This window comes from Stylophora pistillata, chromosome 8, assembly GCF_964205215.1.
Source record: "Stylophora pistillata chromosome 8, jaStyPist1.2, whole genome shotgun sequence".
Lineage (NCBI taxonomy): Eukaryota > Metazoa > Cnidaria > Anthozoa > Scleractinia > Pocilloporidae > Stylophora > Stylophora pistillata.
In genome coordinates this window covers 9,177,807-9,200,002 of record NC_142526.1, presented here as the reverse complement: position 1 = coordinate 9,200,002, position 22,196 = coordinate 9,177,807, and the positions used below count along the sequence as shown (strand labels likewise).

Sequence of the window (22,196 nt, the reverse complement as noted above, 5' to 3'; positions counted from 1 at the left end):
TGAATTTCAATTACATAAACAACTCTTGATTTTGGTTACATGTGGAGATCTCTGCTATCTGTCTGCATTTATTACCAGAGTGTGAATAGACACACACACACACACACACACACACACACACACACACACACACACACACACAAACACACTGAAGGATTTCTTGGACAAATTGTTGTATTTATAAGGTATCTCATTCCATCAGCCTGTGAAAAGACCTTATGGCTAAAGAGTAGTGACATTGATGAGGAAGTAGTATATGTGGGGATGTTTAAAGTTCGTGTAAAAAGTTTCATGATGTTAGAAGGTGCACAGTCATTATGAACATCATTAATTTACATACAGGTCATAATATAAGAAGGTACTGACAGGTAAAATTTTTACATTTTCAAATAAGGGGTGCATGTTCTTCTTTATCAACAAGATAGATTAAATGTAATACTTTCCTTAATTTAGAGAATAACAATTTTGTTTACTAGATAAGTTTTAGACACATTACTCCAAGTAACAAGTCCATAGCAGTTCAATACGGTAAAATTAAGGATTCATAAATATCTATAAGTACAAATGATGGAACAAAGTATTTCAGCTTGGCAATAGTTCCTATGGTCTTACATATTTTAGTGATAATTAACACGTCAAATTGGTTTTTCCAAGGAAGATTTTTATTGTTTAAAATGCATAATACTTGATAAAACTTGCATATTCTAAACTGACCCTTCTATTTCTTTCACTGTCAAATATTCTTATTTGTGGGGAATAACATATTCTCTTTTGTTGAGGGAGAAAAATTACAAGATTTAATTAGTTTGCATTCAAAGTCAATTTATCGCCAGTCATGCAAATAATTGTTCAGTTCAGCGTTGATAATCTGTTCTGAAGACTTGAGGTCCTTGTCAGCATAGACAATCTTAGTGTCATCCACAAATAAGAAAAATTAAAGTTTATTGGAACAGAGGTAAGTGTCATTTATATTATTAAAGTAAAAAGGGAAGCTGTCCTAAGACCGAACCCTGAGGGACACCACATGAAGAAATTAGTTATGAGTTGATATGTGCGATCCAATTTGAGTTGTTTGAGTTTGATTTCTTAAGTATTACTGGAACCACTTATTGAAAATTCCTTGAAAACCAAAAAAAAATTATTTCATTAAGTAGTATTGTGTGATTGATAATATCAAAAGCCTTTTTGAATCAATGAAAACACCACACAAAAAAAATAATGCTTATCTGTATTGTTTAGTGAAGTTTTGACAATTTTTGGAATTGCATGACCAGGGGAGTTTGTCTTACAGAAGCCACAGTGTGAGGAATGTATTAACTTGTTTTTGTAAATAAAGTCCTTCACTCTGTAATTAAAAAAGAATCAGGTGATTTTAATTTCTTGAGATAATCCGTATGGTTGATTTTTGCGGGTAGTTTCCTCGATAAAATATTTGTTATACGTGACAGGTCATTATAATCATGGGTAACTTGACTATTGGGTCCTTAGATTCCGTAACCCTTTATGATGTTTTTGATGGTTTAAAAATTCATGTATTCCTTGTTATGTTTTTTCATGTCTGTTACGATATGTTTTCTTTAAAAAAATCAAAGAAATATTGCTTTTTGCTTAAATGCATAAGAGTGATGATTTTGTTCCTGAGATTTATATTTGCTTTAATTTCCAGTTTTATATAATCTATCCTTTATTTTAACTGAAGTTCTTATTCTCTTTGTTATCCATGGTTTTGCAAGTTGTTTAATTTTACATTTTGATACAACTTTTGAAGGCACTTGTTTTTTACGCCCTTATGAAAAGATGATTATTGGTCATCAACTCTATTAATTTTGCTTTTGATGCTATAATACTATCCTAGTCAACTATAGACAGATCATTATTAAACTGTACTGAGGAGAAGTCTGAGAAGTCATGTTTCTTTGTTGTTTTGTTATAAACTTCCTCCCTTTCTGAAGTCAAAATGTAAATCTGAGAGAAATTATCAGAAATGTTAGTGATGATATATATTATCACTAACTAAAACTCTTTCGGAATTGTCAGCAAAAAGTAAGAGAGGCTGACATTTTTTGCACGTCTGTTGGTTTGTCAATCATCCAAAGGAGGTAACTGCTCTGTAAGGCCAGTAAGAAGTACTAGTCTTGGCTGTATTGAGATTTTTTGGTCTTTATCAGACATATGTCGAAGTAGCCCATGCCCTTTATTGTTTTTCCTGTGGAAGCTCGCTTTTAGATTGTATCTTACTAAAATATTCAATTGGTAATTTCAACATTCAACTTCTCCAAATGTTTTGTTTCTCAATCACTGATTTTCTTTTTTAAGTTGACTTTCTTTTCCAATCATCTTGTTTGGTTTATCTCAGATGAGTTACAAAGTAATGGAGGAAAGAAAGACACATCCACTCAGTACTTGAGGCCATAGCTAAAAATGCTTGATCCAATTGGTGATCTAAACCATATTCTTTCTGTAATCTGATCTGTGATCTGAACAGTGATGCAGTCTGACTGATTTGTGATCCAGTCTGTGAGCCGAATCTGTGATCTGATGCGGGTTTGGTCACACCCCATAAAGTGCATGTTTTCTACAGCACTGATTCATCTCTACATCTTTGCAAAATATTGAGTTGTTCTGTGTGTACTGTTTGAAGTGATAAGTGAATTATATGTTACTCTCCTTATATTTGATATTTATCTGCTTATAAGCAGAACCGTGAAGGACTGATTGATTTTGATTCAGTCTATCAGGACTTCTTCAAATTTAGACAGAAGATGATGACTTCTTTCCCAAAATTTGTAGCATTTGTGGTGATAATTCTCTTATCTAGAATGATCTCCTGCACTCACATCTTTGTCTTTATGGTGTGACAGAGGCAAAATTAAAACTTTTATTAGCATGTCATTTTGCTTTGTTCGACTCTATTTTCAAGTCAATGATCACAAATGCCATAAAAAATGTAATGTGGCACTCTGCCACCAGTAGGATGGTTGGATAAACAAAGAGTAGATAAAAACAAAAAAATCCTGTGTGTCAGAGAAACTGAGTTAAAATTAACTTTAAATTTTCTGGATACAGATCATTCAACTGAGTGAAATTGACAGAGGATCAATTTTCCAACAGGTTGGGGCAAATTCCCAAGGTAAGTTTAAAAAAGTAATAATCCATTGTCACTGTAAATTAATGTTGTAAAGCAAATATAATTTCATCCCCATCAAGCTCTTCCATCAACATACCTCCACTTTTCAATGCTTTCTAATTAGCTTGCTCAACCTTGAATAACTTCTTTGCATCAGCTGAGATGTGAACCTCTGGAAATAAAAAATCTGGAGGCTCGAGGTTTGAATTTGGATCACATCCCCTGCGTACTTTCCCTAAATTTGGTTCTTGGCTCACCCTTACAAGTTTCAGATTGCTTTATTTTGTAGGCAGCAAGAGATAAAAAAATATGGTGTAGAGATGAGCATATCTTCTTCTTTTTATTAACTGATATTAACTTTTTAGCTCCAAAGTTCCAGGATGCTGAAAGCATAGTAGCGTGGTTGAAGCAATGTGATCATGAGGTTCATGCAAATCCTCCAGTGAGTCCTTTGCAGGTAAAGAAATTGCATTGTATATACCAATAGAATAATGCTCAAATTAAAAACAGATGTAGAAACATGCATTGTATCTTCAAAACAACAATAAAGGAAGTTGATTTCATAGTCTCTTATGGTTATATGGCTTACTGTAATTTGCAGAACAATACAAAATGAAAAGAAAATCTGTAATTTCATTGTGAAATAAAAATCTGTAGAAAAGTCATAAACATGCTTGAAACTCAAGAAAATCAAAGAGCTTGGGTCAGTTCCATTTTCCCAGCAGACATGATGTTTTATCCAGAAACATGCTGTCACATTTTCAACTTGTATTTTTTGTCAGGAAAGTGACCTATCATGCATTGGAATTATTCATTGACAACCTAAATTACTTATACCCTATTGGTAATATATAGTGCAGCTACAGTGCCAGCTAATATTTCAAATTTCATTTACTCCTTGTGGCATAATGGCACTCTTCTTTCACATAGATGACACATTGATTTATCCACCAATGTAGTGGAGATTTGACAACGAACACCATGCAGATTTCTCATTTCTCACTTTTGCTAGCTCATGTTATTATGATTTGATAGCTTGGGTATGCTATCTTCACTTGTGGTGAACTGACAAATTCATTTTTCCAGCCTGTGGAGTTTTCTGTATAGATTCTTGTTTCACAAATAACAGATTTCCATTTTGCAAATTACAGATTTCTGTTTTGCAAGTCATGGAATTCTATTTTGAAAATCATATTAACCAATTCCTATTTTGAAATTACAGTTTTCTACTTTGCAATTACAGATTCTATTCAGCAAATTAAGGAATTCTATCTTGCAAATCATCAGCAGATTTCTGTTTTACTAATTACAGATTTTCATTTTGTTTTGTTTAGTTTTGCTAATTAGCCATAATTACTTATTCTGTGTCTGTATCAAGCCTTTCCTTTAATGCTTTCAGCTCTGCTGTTTTTTTTTTTTTTTTTTAAGGACAAATAGTTTGTGAACTCTTTTTCACTATTTCTTGACGCAGTTCTGTAAGGTGTTTGTGCCAGAGCTCAAGATAATGGACAAATTTGTGGGCCATTTTCGTTTTGTTTGTCTGTCATGTGTAAGTGCAAGTTTGAATAAGAAGAAAGTAATAATTTGTTGACACTTAATTTTTTCTCCAAATCTTTAGGGAGGACACCCCTGTACTTTCAAATTTGAACCTGAGCTGCCATCAAATGTTAATGTGATAGCTCGCTTTGGTAAATTAGAACCAATTATGCTGGAGAAGACAAGAATTGGCTACATTTGTGAAATTCCAGGTTTGTAAAGGTTAATTATTAACTAGCATACAAATCAGAGAGCTATTTAACTCCTCTCTAATAAAGAATCAATAGAGACAACATTGACATTGGATTTTAATTGATTTATGATTTCAGCTGTCTTTGTTTTATTATTTTTGTTGTTTTATACAGTCTTATGGGTAGACCTCCTAAGAGCATCATTTACTTAAAGCATCTTTTTGTAGATGAAAATAGTTGCTTTCATAAAATGTGAACTTTCTCCTGCAGCTGGTGGTAACTGAAGTTAAAAAATAGCATACAAGTAGAGGGGATGGGGGATGAGGGCCCAAGAGAAAAGGGGGTAGGAGAGCCGGTGGGAAGCTGGATCTTGCCTATGGGGAAATAGAAAAGAAAACACAATGCTCAGTTATTTTTTTCTTAAATCATCTTTCCTCAAAGAAATGCTCTGATGAAAGAAGACCATTAAAGAACATATTTCAAGGAAAAAAACCAAAGATGCATAAAAGTTTTACTCAAAAATTAAGATAAAATATAAACATGAAATCAGTGAATTCTACGCATTTGTCCAAACACGCCTGTGAATCTCTTGTTTCTTGGAAACTGTGAACGAGAAGCTAGACAATAAACATCAGGAAATATTTCAGGACAAAAGTTCTATTCAAACCATTTCTGCTTGATGGACTGTTAGAAGTGAAAGAGCTGGTACAAAATTCTTGCGTGTACAAAACCCGAGCAGTAAGATCACTCGAATATTCCATGCCTAGCTCATTGTTTACTTTACTTCATGGCTAGTAAATTGCATAGGATTAAATTGCATAGCATTAAGTTGCAAATTGTGAAACAACATATCTAGTGTAAACATAATAACTACCTAGCCCTGGAAACATCAAGTTGTTGCCAGGCCTCACTTGAAGTAGTAAAGTTCTTTTTTCACTTTATGACCATACTCGGTATTGCTTCAGAGAATCTAAAAGTGGTTGACTCGAGAACTGATTCTGTCACTTCTAAGACTTTTGTACCCATTATTTTCCAAACAGAGTTTTTAATAGCATATTCACATTTCATTTTGAGCTTCAGAAGGTCTATGCAGTCAGAAAGGAACCAAAAATCATACTTGCGAAGACTTCAGTTTGCTCATTTGTTGTGATCACAGTAGTACTACTACTAAGCATGGTGAGGCAGGGAAAGGCTTATCTCACATAAGACAATCATGCTATGCAGGTGTTAATGTGTTTAATTACAGGGGAGTGTTAGGAAAGCTGAACAAAGTGTGATGACAAACTTGAAGAAACTGAAATAACTTAAGAAAACATTTGGTGACCGCTATTTTCAATGGCGGCAAACAAAAGAAACACATCTATAGAACAAACAGTTAATTTTTCATTCATTGCAAAAACTGTTTTGCCAGTATTTTTGGTTGTGCAAGTGAGACTGTGATCAGGATTAAAAATGGCCTCAATATTAATGCAACTGATGATAAAAGCTTGCATCACTCTGTTCTGAGGATTGTTTTTGCCTCTTATTTTGAAGATTTTTTATGTATACTATTGATTTTGTGGTAAAAAATTGAATTCAAAAGGAATTGAAGGGGGCATTTTATTTTCCTTCACTTTTTAAAAAAATGCAACATCAGCACTTTTTCTGAATTCAAACCTTATCTCAAAAAAATAGCATGGCTACACCCATGCCGGTTTTCTTTTTGGAGTTTGATGGCCCTTGATCTTGGTCTAGGAATTGTAACTCGCAGTTACATTCATTACATCTTTAAACCAGAATAACATCAAACCATGTCTGATTGTTCACATGATTGCTTTAATTGTAAACTTAAATATAATCTGGATACCTATCAAAGTTGGTTTTGTGTCATAACTCATGACATGAATGAGTTTCTCATGCAGTGTCTTACAAGCTGTTAAGCAATGGAAATTCTCTAGTGAATAAAGCGAGTCAGATCAAATGTTGTTAGAGGGCATTATTTATTGATGTGCTTCAGTTTTGTCAGATGTGGTATATTATTACAGAGTGTAGATTACTATCAAGATAAAGCTCGTATTAACAAAGATTTAATAATACATAGACAAGTAAAAACAAGCAATATAATATCCCAATGTTTTGGCGACTTCATGATGCCATTATCAAGGGTACAAATGAAAATAAAATTAACAAATGCGAGTTCAAGTGTTACAACTAATTAACATAGGGAAGGTAGCTACACAAATACTTTAGCACAGATAGAATCCGTTTGCATGTTCAAACTCAGTGATAATTGTTTGATGTATAGCATCTTACAACAAACATATAAAATACATATATATGAACTGCGGTTATGAAACGTATATGTGCACGATCCTTCGCAGTAAAGCACTATTGAAATCACAGCCTGAATTTTTTTCAGGTCTGATTTTCACTATTGCTTTAATAGTGCTTTACTGCGAAGGATCGTGCACGTATACATTTCATAACCGCAGTTCATATATATGTATTTCATATGTTTGTTGTTTGATGTATCATCTACGGGTTTATGTCGAATTAATTTGATGGCCTGCTCCCAGTTGGCTTGTTAGCTCAATTGGTAGAGCGCTGCACTAATATCGCAGAGGTCAGTGGTTCGAATCCCGTACAGGCCTGAATTTTTTTCAGGTCTGATTTTCACTATTGCTTAATAGTGCTCTACTGCGAAGGATCGTGTACATATACGTTTCGTAACCGCAGTTCATATATATGTATTTCATATGTTTGTTGTTTCATTTATCATCTACGGGTTTATGTCAAATTAATTTGATGGCCTGCTCCCAGTTGGCTTGTTAGCTCAATTGGTAGAGGGCTGCACTAGTATTGCAGAGGTCAGTGGTTCGAATCCCGTACAGGCCTGAATTTTTTTCAGGTCTGATTTTCACTATTGCTTAATAGTGCTTTACTGCGAAGGATCGTGTACATATACGTTTCGTAACCGCAGTTCATATATATGTATTTCATATGTTTGTTGTTTCATTTATCATCTACGGGTTTATGTCAAATTAATTTGATGGCCTGCTCCCAGTTGGCTTGTTAGCTCAATTGGTAGAGGGCTGCACTAGTATCGCAGAGGTCAGTGGTTCGAATCCCGTACAGGCCTGAATTTTTTTCAGGTCTGATTTTCACTATTGCTTAAATAGTGCTTTACCGCGAAGGATCGTGCACATATACGTTTCATAACCGCAGTTCATATATATGTATTTCATATGTTTGTTGTTTGATTTATCATCTACGGGTTTATGTCGAATTAATTTGATGGCCTGCTCTAAGTTGGCTTGTTGGCTCAATTGGTGGAGCGCTGCACTAGTATTGCAGAGGTCAGAGGTTCGAATCCCGTACAGGCCTGAATTTTTTTCAGGTCTGATTTTCACTATTGCTTAAATAGTGCTTTACTGCGAAGGATCGTGCACATATACGTATAGCATCTTGTTGACAAGACGGTCAAATTTGTTCATGCACCTCTTGAGAACTTGGAAACAGCAAAGAAGGTCCTCAGGGACAGCACCTGCATGGTCATTGTCATAGTGCTTTTGTACTGAAGATGACGTGCTCTTATGGCTATCCACGCAGGCATAGAAATGCCTGCATGTGTAACCAGATACAGGGAGCTATGTTGGTTACACGTGTGTGCATTTATATGCCCGCGTGGCTGGCCATAAGAGCACGTCATCTTCAGCACACAAGCACTATGAAAATAACCACGCAGGTGCTGTCCCTGAGGACCTTCTTTGCTGTTTCCAAGTTCTCAAGAGGTGCATGAACAAATTCGATTGTCTTGTCAACGAGGTGCTTTACATCAAACAGTTATCACCGAGTTTGAACGTGCAAATGGATTCTATGCGTGCTAAAGTATTTGTGTAGCTACCTCCCCTATGTTAATTAGTTGTAACTCTTGAACTCGCATTTGTTAATTTTATTTTTATTTGTACCCTTGATAATGGCGTCATGAAGCTGCCGAAACGTCGGGATATTGTATCGCTTGTTTTTACCTGTCCATGATGAAGCTGTTGTCACAATTACAACAAGACTTGTGATATCATAATTACCCACCACAGATATGCAATCAGTGAAACTAAAAGCAGGGAATTAGAAAGGAGTATTGAACTCTCAATGTTTGGTTGTCCAGTTTCATTTTTAAAAGTACTATCCCAGTTGTGCAGTGGACTGAGATATTCTTCTCTAGAGTGAAATGTTAGAATTGATGGTCAATCTCTGATAACCAGGTCAGTGAAAACTGGCCTGTAACAGTGTTCACCTTGAGAAAATTACCTCTCCTTCCCCACAAAAACACCAGAGAATAGTCCTGAATGATACGTTTTGGCACAGCTTGAAAAACACCCAGGTTTCTGATCGATCCCTTTTATTGACTTGTAGGTGGGAGTATAATACAATGAAGGGTTCCCAAGCAAAAGCAAGTTCTTTTGAATGTTCTCTGTGTTTTTCTTCATGGTAGTAAATGTAATTACATTATTCACTATCAGGACAAATATCACTGTTTTATGGATGTATTTCAATGTGGTTTTTGATCACCATTTTATCCAAAGCTTCACCTGAAATGACACCTGCTGTTATTCCAGTCTTGCTCATTTCAACAACCACTGGAAGAATTCTGGCACATACCTCTATGGTGTACTGCAAGATATTCACTCAGTTGTCAGTGAACATGCAAGATAGTTTTGGTGGAATGCCTGGAGCCAGTGGAGGTGGAACCAGTGGAGGAGGTGCCAGTGGAGGTGGGACCAGTGGAGGAGGAGCCTATGGGGGAGGAACCAGTAGGGGGGAGGCCAGTGGAAGTGGAAACAGTGGAAATGGTACCAGTGCAACCGGAGTAAGTGGATGTAGATGGGGAACCTATGGAGGTGGAGCTACTGAATGTCAATACAGTAGAGGTGAAACTCAAACTTTCAATACCCTTAATTGAAACTAATTAAATTCCCAGTTAATTGTGTAGATTAGTGACACGAAAGGACAAATTTAGGGAATCTCAGAAAGTGGAGCAGTCAGGTAATTCTTTACTTTTTATAAGCTATTGTCTGAGTGCTACATAGAGAACTTCAACTAAATAAGGGGTCTAGGGAAATGGAAGAGAGACGTGGTCAGTTGTACATCTTTTTAAGATGGTAATGAAGGTCAGCATTTACTGGAGTGAAGTTTTTAGACGTGAATTACATATTTTTCTGATGTGATGTAAACATTTCCTTGTTTTTTTGTCTCTCAATTATGATAACTGATATCAGACAAAGATATTTAAAATAAATTAAGGTAAGAACAAAGTTGAATCATGACAATTTTCCTTGCTAGGATTGTAGAAAGGAGACATGTCATCATAGATTAGTTGCATTTGTGCTAAAAGTAACTTGAATTTTTCTTAGTATCAATCGGTGCATCGATCACCATGTCTACATTTTTGAAAGGCAGGTTGCACTGATTCTCATGTTTCATTTTGATTGTGTTAAAATTCAGATGCCTCACAACCAGGCTCAGATGTGGTGTGGGAGTTGTGTGAACTTATACAAAAGTGCAGTGAGTGTATCTGGTGGCAGAATCTATCACAGAATAGAGGTAAATTCATCTAAGAGCCTATTTGTACTTTCAGTTGTAATTGTACAGTTAAAATGTTGTATTAAGAAATTAAAATGATCTGCACTGATCTTTGTTTTCAACTGAGTTTTAAATATGTGCTCCTCAATGTTGAGTGCAAATAGTTTGACTTCCCTTCTTTTCCTATACCATATAATTATGCCACCCATGGTTAAATTTCAATATTAAAGGCAAACGAGAACTTTTATCGTGAGCTTTGGGTATTTTTTGGTGAATTGTTGGCTAGGGTTTTTTTTTTACACTTAAATTTTCATGTGAAGTGTTCCTTCTCACAGCATGTACTGAAGATGAGGAGGATTTAGAAGATGATCAACTGTTATGCTCTCAGCAAAGCAATGAAAACTATTTTGCGGACACTGAGGATTGCTCAAGTGTTTCATCTGGAAGTGATAGTGCCTTGTCTGATTCAGAAAACAGGGATGAATCTTTAAGTGGTGAGATATTTGTTTTTAATCCTGTTTTTGATATTTCAATTAATTTGCTCTCCCTGACCATACAATAACTATGACAGTGAGACCTGATGTAATACTTGAGCTATAAACCATAAGTAGATGGTGCACAAATAACATACTGGTGTTTTTCCTTCGTTAAATTCTTGACCCAGTATTTCATGCTCAAGGTGTGCCACTTCAGCTTGATTTTGCACGGAAAACACAGCCATTTCGTCTTCTCTTTTTCTTCGTAGTAGGTCGAGCTCTCGTTTTCGACATTCAAGTTTCCACTCTATATCCCTTTGAGCCATTTCTTCTTGAAACTCCAGTTCGCGTACTTTGTTGTCTCTCTTAACTCATTCGGAAAGCTGTTTTGCTTGAAGGCTTGCAATGGAGGCCTTTATTTTAGCGTCTCCTCTTCTATTTGACGAGGACAACGAAAAACTAGAGCGAGAAAGCGCTTTCGAATGACCAGAATCGACCTGGCTGACTCTGCTTACCGAATCTTTAGGAGTCACTTAAAGGCTGCTGTGAAGCGGTGATATCACACATTTGTTGACCAAGTGCCATGATTCTTGATTGCTCGTCGTGAGCGGCTGATTTGCATCCGGCTCAAAATTGGACCAAAATGGACCAAAATTGGTAGGACCAAATAAAACGAGAGTTTTAATATTATTCAACTTGAACACAGCGTTACAATTCCTCTTTTTCTTCGCGGGCAAGCAGTTTTGCGTATAGCCTTGCAACAGTTGCAATGGCCGGCGGCCACTCCAACTATTGTGAGGTAAGCACAGGAAATGCACATGGCAGCTATTTGCAGTGCGTGATATGGTAATGGCGGAAGATGCCCACTGTAATATTTAATTAACATTGCCTTATAATAGTTAACAAAGTTTAAACCTTCAGTTTCAATATCTTGATACGTCAGTTAATATTTACTCTAAATTGAGAGAAGAATATTTGATCTTTCACTTATTATGTAAAGTGCCATAGTGTGGCCTAAACTCATATTCCTCTCTGAAAAGGTAGAGCATGGCACCCCCAATATTGAGTCTGTTTTTAAGCATTTGTGGAATTGAGTTGCCCAACTACATGTTCTTAAAGTTAGGTGAACCTCTTACAGTTCAGTCAGTGCAGTTCACACCATTTTCTACTCCAGTTTAGTTGATCCAGTTCAACACTGCAGTTGACTTTTCTCCAAATTTAGAGAATTCTTTTGTGGGTACTATGTTAAGTAAAGGAAAGTCAAATTTGATATTAGATTTTGTTATTATAACACTGTTTTAATTTGTGGTTATTGTTAAACTTTTATCTTTTTTCTGGACTCTTCACGTTCAGTGCCCTTGGTTTATGGTAGTTCAAGTGAATATCAAGAAGCTGATCCAAAAGCAGAATCAAGTCAACATTCACACAAAGGTGAACCTGATATGAGCCAAGAAATCCAAGCAACAATGACAGAGGGTTTCACCAGTGAGTTCAGCATTGGTGACAATAAATATGTTGGAAGTGGTGATTGTCCTGAATGGAACACGCCTTTACCAGAGTCAACAAAGACTGAAGTAAATTATGAGGAAGAAGACCATGATGAAAAGCAGGATTTAAGTCCGGAGTGGGCTCTCTATTCTGAAGAAAGTGCCTCGCATACTCTGTTAGCATCACAGGATAATACCCCAATGCTTCTTCTTGATGTTCCTGGTGTTAATGTGGAGAATGAAGAAAGTCAGTACTCAGATGATGAACTTTCTGAGATACTTCATACAGAAAAACCTCAACATTCTGAATCAAGCCATGATATTTCATTCGCACCTACAGAGGTTTTGGTCAATGAGTTTGATCTTTGTGAGAATGAAGATGCTGGAAAGATTGTGCATTCAAGATCGGAAATACTGTCTATAGAACCAAATAAGACTGATGGAGGTGCGGAGGAAGATAACTTTGATGCAGAGCAAGATTTAAGCCTAGAACAAGGACTCTTTTCTGAAGAAGGGAACTTGCATACTCACTTGTCATTACCTGACGATACTTCTGTTCAGAGTCGTCGTCCAGAAGTGGAGAATAAAGAGAGCCAGGTGTGTTTGTTATGTAGTTTTGTCAGAGTTTGGAAGTTCTTCCTTGAAGGCATATATGGTCCACTTGCAAACCCTGAATAAATAAAATAAATAAATAGACTTCAATTTTCTTTTACAAGTTCCTGTAGTCTTACAAGTTCTTGTAGCCATTACAACAAAAAAACAACAAAATACATATATATTATTTACCAGCCAGAAGGTCTGTACTGGGAGAAACTGCACCCAAGGTTTTGTATACCACCTTCGGCCTGGTCTTCTTTATCTTGAAATATGTTTTCCTCTTCTGGAAAATAGAATTTGCTTCCCCTTTGGTAGCTTTTATCGTCTAAACTCATAACCGTGAGTGACTTGTTACAATTTTTAAATCTTTTAGCCTCGCTTGTGAAAACATTGAAAAGTGCAAATTGCAAAACTTGAAGCAGTCTGTACTAGGGCCTGGTAAGGAAAATCTCGATCGCTGGAGCATGTAGATTTAGCCAATCAGATTTGAGGATTTAGGATTTGAAACCAATGAGATTCTTGTGAAAAAAGTTAACTTTCATACTAACAAGTTTCTTGAACTAACTTATTTTTAGGTCTAAGAGTTCATTATTCGTTGTGAGGTTTGGTGACCTCATGGTTAGTGGGCTCAACTCTTGATTGAGTGGTCCTGGTTTGAGCCCTGGCCAGGGACATTGTGTTGTGTTCTTGGGAAAGACACTTTACTCTCACAGTGCCTCTCTTCACTTAGGTGTTTAAATGGGTACTGGCAAATTTAATGCCGGGGGTAACCCTGTAACGTACTAGCACAGGCGGCCCAAGCTCTCTTTGAGAACCACACAAGGAACATAATTTGCATATCGATTTATAAGGATTTGTATGAGATTTTTTACAAGATATCCTTAGAGATAGTTAAAAGTGAAAATATTAAATAAAAATGGCTTACCTTATTCCATACGTGTGTTGCTTGCTCCTGGTGTCGTTATTTTACCGATTTCACGTGATTTAAGCGGTTTTTTTTTAAAATTCTGGTTTTCTTTTCTTAAAGAAGAGAAAACCAGGATTAAAAAAAACCGCTTAAATGAAGTGAAATCGGTAAAATAACGACACCAGGAGCAAGCAACACACGTATGGAATAAGGTAAGCCATTTTTATTTAATATTTTCACTTTTAACCATCTCTATGGATATCTTGTAGCAAATCCCATACAAATCCTTATAAATCGATATGCAAATTGTGTTCCTTGTGTGGTTCTCAAAGAGAGCTTGGGCTGCCTGTGGTACTAGCAACCCCTCCAGGATGGAGTAGAAATACTCCTAATTGCTTCACGTTACGGAAACCAGAGTTAAGTGCCGGCCTGATGGGCTACTTGGCCCATAAACGGACTTCACCTTTTTTCATTAAAGAAGATTAGGATAGAAGGAGATGTACTGTAGTATCTATGATACGAATTTCCAATTTTTTTTTTCTAGGAAGAGCAAATGCAAGTCTCTGACCAGTTCTCCACAGACTCAAAACAGTCAGCAGCACATATTACACTTCCACCAGTGTGTTCCAACGCAAGTGATATACCAAAAATGATTCCAGTGACATTGCCACTAGCACTGCAACCAAACCTTCCAACAGGTTGATAATGTGTAATTTTACTGGTACACGCAGTATTTCAATGTCTGCCAACTCTCACTCATTATCCCTCCTACTTATTCACTCCATGAAAATATCCGTCCTCTGATAATCTCATAGATGTAGTTGATGATGACCATTAAACTGAAGTGTGTCGGGTATAAACAGGGAAACACTGCTGAAAACAGTACAAAATATAGATACCGTAAATGCCCCTTGATAAGCTGCACCGACAGATAAACCGCACCCCAAATTTAGCAGCTCAAATTTTGGAAAAAAAGTTTTCTGATAGAAATCCAAAGAAATCCAAAGTCGAGTCTTGAGAAGTCTTCTTCATCCATTGTTTATCGAACGCAAACTTATTATTACCATTGCAAATGAAAATACTTCAAAGTGTTACCCACAATAGGCCATTTTACAGTTCTGCGCTTGGTTGCTAAGCCTTCGATTTGGAGTGAGGCTGAAAGTGACCCTGTTGTGATAGAGACCAGCATCTATTTAGCATGATAACAAATTAATTTACATTCGAAAAGCAGCAACATCTGTATCATAACAAGATAATTTAAATATATCAACAAAGTTGAAATGGTAAATTGGCCACCGTTACGATTATAAAAGCTGACGTTTCGAGCGTTAGCCCTTCGTCGGAGCGAATAGGTCCGACGAAGGGCTAGCGCTCGAAACGTCGGCTTTTATAACCGTAACGGTGGTCAATTTACCATTTCAACTTTGTTGATATATTCAAATTATTTCGTTATCCCCACCAACGCACGCCCCAAACAGTTTCTTTAGAAACTATCAGCCTTTATTCATTTGTATCATAACAAGGTCACCCTTAGCCTCACTCTCATTCAAAGGCTTGGCAACCAAGCATGCAACTGTAAAATGGACTATTTTAGCACTTTAATATAATGACTGTCGTTACTACCAACTTTGACATATGATTGGTCTTTTTCTGGTATTTGTTGACAGGAATTTCTTCATTCAACATTTTTTCCATAGATCTTTGCATTATAACAAGAACATTTGAAGCTTAGTTACCAGGCTTTAGATCAGATGCGAAAAATGGACATTCACGACGCCTTGTTTCAAATGTTCCCACAGATAAGCCACACTGCCAATTTCTAGCGACGAGTTTTGAAAAAAGGGTGCGGCTTATCCGCGGGCTTTTACTGTTATCTATTTGAGTTTTCAGAATTAAGCTTTTAAGATCATTTAGACCATGAACTAAAAGATTGAAAAAATTAACAAAAGACCTGTGCTCAAGAAAACTCAGCTCATGGAGGAAAAAAATTAAATGTCTTAATAGATAATTGATTCTTTTTTTATGTGTGTTTAGCTGACTTAGCGGAGCAGAAGAATTGTTCCACTCTTTTATCTCGATTGGAGAGTCTAAAAATTTCTGGGGAAGATAAAGAGTTCCAGAAGTCGCATGAACAGGCTTACACAGAGACATTCCCAGTGAAAGGGAGTCTGAGTGGTCAACCGCTAAGGCAGCCTAGGAATTTAAAAACTCAAGTTTCTGCAAAAGAAGCCAGTGTATCTGCTGTGGCTAAAGACAACCAGCAACATACACCTGTGACTGTAGGAGCTTCTGATGATCAGGTAATCATTTACAAAAAGGATAAGTTTACATTCAATTTATTCAGCTCACGCTCGTAGTATATGCATGGTGTTAAATCCCTGCAAAAATTTTATTTTTTAACATTCAAGTTTTCTTTTCAAATACACATTCAATTCTTTACTTCAGCCTTCTAGATGATTGACTGACAACATACAACTTTTGAATACAAGGGTCAAGTTTTGATTTGAACTTGATCTGCTAACAATAAAGTGCAATAAATCTGGTAAAATTGAATGTGTCAGTCAGATACTACTGCACATCAAGTTTACATGAATGAACATTTATTGCACTCGAAATTTACCTCTATCGCTTGGTGTTCGTCAAAATTCATTTTGAGGTAATTGTGAAAGTTCAAAATGACTGTCTATTAATTTGGATATATCAACAAAGTTGAAATGGTAAATTGGCCACCGTAACGATTACAAAAGCTGACGTTTCGAGCGTTAGCCCTTCGTCGGAGCGAAAAGAGGAATTGTGGGTTGTATGTGCTTTTAAATGCAGAAAATGGAGCTACGTTATTGGTGGGCGCATGGCAACGAGAAAAACACGAATAAATTAGTGGAATGAAAAGCGTCTATTAACTTGTTTCTGAATTTGTTTTCATTATGTCGGCCAACTGTCGGTGACCTGTCGGCCGACAGATATTTTGGGGAGCTCTTCTTCAATTTTACCTCCTTTTCAGCTCTATTTGTGTGGGCAGAGACTGTGATGAAGCTGTCAGTTTACAAATTTTCAATAGGGATGTGAATGTGATCCAAAATCAAGATCCCCACTAGATTTTGGATTTCTACAGAGCAAACCTCATGGTAACTTCTTGCTCTGAGACCTGTGAAGTGCAATTGGCTCAACTGTATGTTTAGATTTTACTATTTTATTCATGAATGGTTCAGCTTTGCGTGTCTCTTTCTCCTTTTGTCGTTTTCAGTTGATTGGTGACATCTCACTAATTGAAGCAGCTGAGAAAGGTTACTCTAACAGAGTTTCGCTGCTTATAGAGAAAGGAGCTGATGTCAACCAAAGAGGGAGAGTGGTATGTTTTGAGCTTAACTGTATTTTTATCTAGATTTGTGTCACAGTTTTGAATTTACATTTCGGAAGACAGATGACAGTTTGTTACTGTTCAGTGGAATTCTTGTGCTTTTAGATCACAGTGACTCATGGGGTCTGTTATATTTCTTTTGAACCAATCTTTCAACGAGAACTTGGGAGTTCTTCCATTTGGTGCCTGTTTCAAACAAGAGAAGGAAGTTGTTTGACTTACTGGGTCTTTTTTTTTTTTTAATAACTCCATCGATTCTCAGCGCAGAGGGCTCTGTCGCTCGCACCAATCAGATCGCCCCAATTTTTTTTTGTATCGCAAACCAATCAATCCCGTACCAATCAGAATCCCGCATTATTCCTGTATCGCAAACTAATCAGATTGCCGCATTAGGGTTTGTATCACGTAGCAATCAGATTGCCGCACTAGGGTATGTATTCCGCACCTATAAGATCACAGCATTGGGGTAGACTTGCACCAATTAGAATGCCGTCCACCTTGCTAATCATGTCTGGAAATTATGGTACAACGATACGTTGCGATGGAATCAACCCGACATTGACACACACCAAGAATGACAGCAACAAGAACTGTGAGCCCATCTACCCAGTGAAATGGTTCATTACTGTTACTGTTACTGAGAACTTTTTTTGCTATGATCTGTCGGGATTAGACAGATCATTAGGGAATTTCTCTGCCATTTGCAAGTTAAAACGTATTTTGTGTTCTGCTCCTGCACTTACGACGCGCACACCGTCAGCCAAAGGCCTAACACGAACTTATCACTAGAGCTTTTTGATTTGGTGGAGCCTGTTTTGCTGACTCGGTAACACTTGCGCAAAGTATTTGCATAATCAATATTTCATAGATAATCTTGTTTTTGCCTACTGGTTGCTCTTTTTGGAAAGGTTGAAAAGACCACCAAGTTATAATTACTTCTGCGTCGACTGCCATGTTAAATATTCGTTTCTTTGCTTCTAAAAGTTCTCCATGAATTGAATATTGTGTTTAAACGGTATTTTTCCGCTACAATCACGTGTTTACTTTTCACTCGCCACTGTGGACCAGACTTTCTCAAATGAAATGCCATTTTCCAGTGGACAATGAACGTAAATTTTATGACATAATCTTACCTCACTGAAATAATTTCACAAGGAATTTAATGTTACTGTTAATCAACTTCCACGCAATTCTCACGCGGTCAGTGAAATTCGTTTTTAGCTACCTTGGACTTTACCCTTTCACCTGCCATTTCCTTTTAAAACATCCTGTATTTTATCACGTATTTCACACGCAGTCCAGAAGTCCAGATAGGCAACAACCAAATAAGGAGCCTACGTTGTTGTGCTTTGTACAATGATACTTATCTCTGCGTTTAATCTATTTTCACTTGTTCGAAGAACGGAGACGGCAAAACATCTTTGTTCAAAGTCTTTAGAGATGGAATTGCTTTCCACTGCAAAATTATATGGAGGAATGTTTTTGAGGCAATTAGTTGTGACTGAATAATGAAGACTTTGTCTCTAACAAAGGAATGACAGCAAGCATTGCCATAGGCTACGAGCAGGTCATTGTTTGGTCTCGTCACGCAACGTGGGAGAAAGAACGCTGCATGACGAGACCAAATTAGGGCTGTGGAAGAAAGTGCAGGAAGTGTGGTATAAATACAGTATATTTTCCCCAACTGTTATTTAGACACCAATGGCAACAGACAATAAAAATACTTGTGTCTGAGTTTATTTCAGATAAATTGGAAGGGTTTTTTGTTGCTCTCCAGTGAACGATATTTTCAGTAGAATATTTTGAAAGTAAATGCTCTTTGTTACGAGAAAATTTAGTGATTTTTCCGTGTGGATGTTTCAGCATATTTATTCGTTGTTTTTGGTATTCTAGCCGTTCTCAATTCATGCGAGTTTCCTTGATTGCGGTGTTTTAAAAAGATAAAAGCCACAAGTAAATTTTGAATAGTGAAGTTAAATTGTACAGCTGCATCTCGGTACTTTTCTTGTTCAACTATAGTGAAATTTTTGATAGATAAAAGTGCTAATGGTCTTTCTGGCAAAATAGGTTCTTATGGTAGTTGGCAGCTGAGGTTATACTCGAAACTTCAATTTCCTTTCATACGATCAAACTTAACACCAACCTTGCTTAGATAAGCGGAAACTTTTAATTGTAGTTTTCAATTTATTTTGTAAGCTGCTCTGTTGTAATTTCCCGGGGTATATTTTCAATATCAAAGCTGCGAATTCTCACCTAAGTTTCCTATTTTTAATGGCCTTAACTTTATTGAACATGGTCTTCCAATTTCGACACATGAAAATTTCAATGTGAATCATTTTTGCTTTAAATACAAGTTTTCCGTTCCTTTGTAATTCTTATATAGATATTTTCAATTTGGAGGACAACAGAACCTTATACCAGCTCAGTACTTAAGTACGCAATTCGTAAAGGCTTTTCGATTACCAACTTGCGTACGCTAGATGTCATGTCAGTTGTTGGCCTGACCTAGAATAAGTTTACTATGAACCAAAACGCTGCCTCATCCTTGACGTCCGTATAAGTTCGCTCGAAGTAGATCTCTGTGCACCATTTTCCGTGACGAGTTTCCGTTCTCGCTGCCGAGTGGACTCTACCGAGTTCATTTCCCCCAGTTATTGTTGTGCCGTCCGCGAAGGTTGAGTTTCCCAGTTTGGGCGCGAAAAACTATGGTCACATCTTTTTCTTTTTCAAAAATACAGACAGTGTCCTTACTTAGTGCCCCATTCCAGCCCCCACATCCAAAAGAAAAAAAACTCCTGCACGCGTAGCATGCCTATGTTTCTGTTTGTTTTCAGTTTAAACTGATTAGATGACAACAGTTAGTACTCTCAAATATGTTGTGTTCGAAGTTTTAAATACTTAGATCACTTTGATTTGGAATATTCTTGTAAATAACCCTAACACCTAAATGATTTGGATTTTATGGTCTAAGCTTTAAAGCTCTACATTATTATTATTTTTGGCTGTGTATTATTATTTTTGGCTGTTGTGTTCGAAGTTTTAAATACTTAGATCACTTTGATTTGGAATATTCTTGTAAATAACCCTAACACCTAAATGATTTGGATTTTATGGTCTAAGCTTTAAAGCTCTACATTATTATTATGTTTGGCTGTGTAGCCGCGTGATGCGGTTCCAGTCAATACCCACTAATTGACCCTTGCTCACCATAGAGTCTCCTGTAGCTCAGTGGTTAGAGCATCCGACTAGATCACGGAGGGTCGTGGGTTCAAATCCCATCTGGAAACTCGATTTTTAAAAATTGTTATTATTGTTTTCTCTTCTATCACGGTCTTTGCTGGTGTTCCTTTTTTTGCAAGAGCATCAGTCACTCAAGTCAAATCATGCTGTTCATACACTAAGCACCCTTCTGAGGATTCGCGGAGATCCCAGCATGCAGATCTTATTACTATCATCATCATTATTATTATAATTATTATTATTATTATTATTATTATTATTATCATTATCATTATCGTTATCATTATTACTATTATTATTATTATCAATTCCATAACATTTGTTATTCCCTACGATCCTTAATAAGTACCCTGAGCTTATGATGATTCTATCACGATTGCGAATCGATCTATCGTTATTTCTAAACCTAATTCTGTCACTTTGAGGAGTTACATGTCCATTATTTTCTAGAACGTGTATTATTTAGCTTTTTTATCTCTCATTTTGAGCTCCAAAAGGTGTTTTACCATCGCAAGGAAACTAAAAAACCATCTTCAAACATGGTTTAACACAAGGAAACTTTGCATAGACAGAAACCATGTCAGTGGTGAGGGGGATCATTCTGTTGCTTCATTCTTAGTGTCCCTCCTAATCAGTATTATGAATTCCTATGATTTAGTACAAAGTAACATTCCTTCTGACCTTATGCTTGAAAACACCTGCAGACTGTTTCTTTCCTACATTTTAAAGGACACTCCACTCACTGCAGCTGCAAAGAATGGTCACATTGATATTGTAAGGTTGCTCATAGAGAACAAGGCTGATGTCAACAAAGAAGAATGGGTACGTTAGAAACATGAATTGTATTTGTGATGTCGAGTTTAGTCAGAATTTGAAAGGCTAATTTCGTATGGCTGTTCAAATTTTTCTTATTGTTGAGCAAAACGTCGCACGAAGATGCGTGCTCTTTCTCTTTCTTTCTTGCTGATTCGTTCGTAACGCCAAAGTGCTACCTCGGTCATAGAATAATATGCTCGCGAGCTGTAAGAGCTTGGACAGTTAGGAAGGCAAACCTGGCCAGAAAATGTTTTGAGACCAAAGCCTTTTTCAAGGAAGGGCTAAATTTGTTTAGAATCGCAATACTTGTAACAGCCCTATTTTTTTCTTATTTGGATTTGTGCACCAAATTCGCCATAATTAATTCGTTGTTCAGAGTTTGAAAGTCAATTTTTGCATGGCTGTTTAAATTATTTTGTATGACAGATTCAACCGCATTTCCTTACGTTAATCATTAAAGAAGAGAATATGAGCTTCATATATTACTATGATTCTCCTTTGCTTTCTTTCCTACATTTTGAAGGACACTCCACTCACTGCAGCTGCAAAGAAAGGTCACACTGATATTTCTAGATTACTTATAGAGAATGGAGCTGATGTCAACAAACTAGGAGGGGTATGATAGAAGCGTATATTTGTAATGTAGAGTTAAGGTTACCGTGGATCTTCAGGGGTGTCTCGCGTGCAAGCGATGTAGTGCGTCCGGTTTAAACTGTAGATATCTAAACCCCTACATCAAATTAAAGCTTATAGGACTGGCTATCAGACTATACCAAAAATTTGGAAAAAAAAATTAATTGTCGAATTTTTCACGACTTCTACATGCGAGCGCCTCAATCATCTTTTAAGAGCTACAAGTCAAAGGGAATTTGTTCGATTGCTCTCAAATTTTGACAGTAGCT

General features: G+C 36.6%; 1 protein-coding gene and 1 non-coding gene across 4 annotated transcripts in view; both read left to right on the top strand.

The window, feature by feature from the left end:
* The window catches only part of LOC111319351 (uncharacterized), a 59,488-nt gene that overhangs the window by 9,832 nt on the left and 27,460 nt on the right, over positions 1 to 22,196 (top strand). For all 3 annotated transcript variants that reach the window (XM_088731199.1, XM_088731198.1, XM_088731200.1), the window contains 12 exons: positions 3,067 to 3,130; positions 3,493 to 3,584; positions 4,746 to 4,875; positions 9,417 to 9,761; positions 10,336 to 10,434; positions 10,749 to 10,907; positions 12,243 to 12,973; positions 14,425 to 14,578; positions 15,915 to 16,180; positions 17,125 to 17,229; positions 21,208 to 21,300; positions 21,818 to 21,910. In XM_088731199.1, the coding sequence (XP_088587325.1) occupies positions 3,067 to 3,130; positions 3,493 to 3,584; positions 4,746 to 4,875; positions 9,417 to 9,761; positions 10,336 to 10,434; positions 10,749 to 10,907; positions 12,243 to 12,973; positions 14,425 to 14,578; positions 15,915 to 16,180; positions 17,125 to 17,229; positions 21,208 to 21,300; positions 21,818 to 21,910 (2,331 nt within the window). The remainder of the gene's footprint in view (positions 1 to 3,066; positions 3,131 to 3,492; positions 3,585 to 4,745; positions 4,876 to 9,416; positions 9,762 to 10,335; positions 10,435 to 10,748; positions 10,908 to 12,242; positions 12,974 to 14,424; positions 14,579 to 15,914; positions 16,181 to 17,124; positions 17,230 to 21,207; positions 21,301 to 21,817; positions 21,911 to 22,196) is intronic.
* On the top strand, positions 7,412 to 7,484 carry Trnai-aau (transfer RNA isoleucine (anticodon AAU)). The gene has a single exon. It is a non-coding gene; the product is annotated as a tRNA-Ile (tRNA).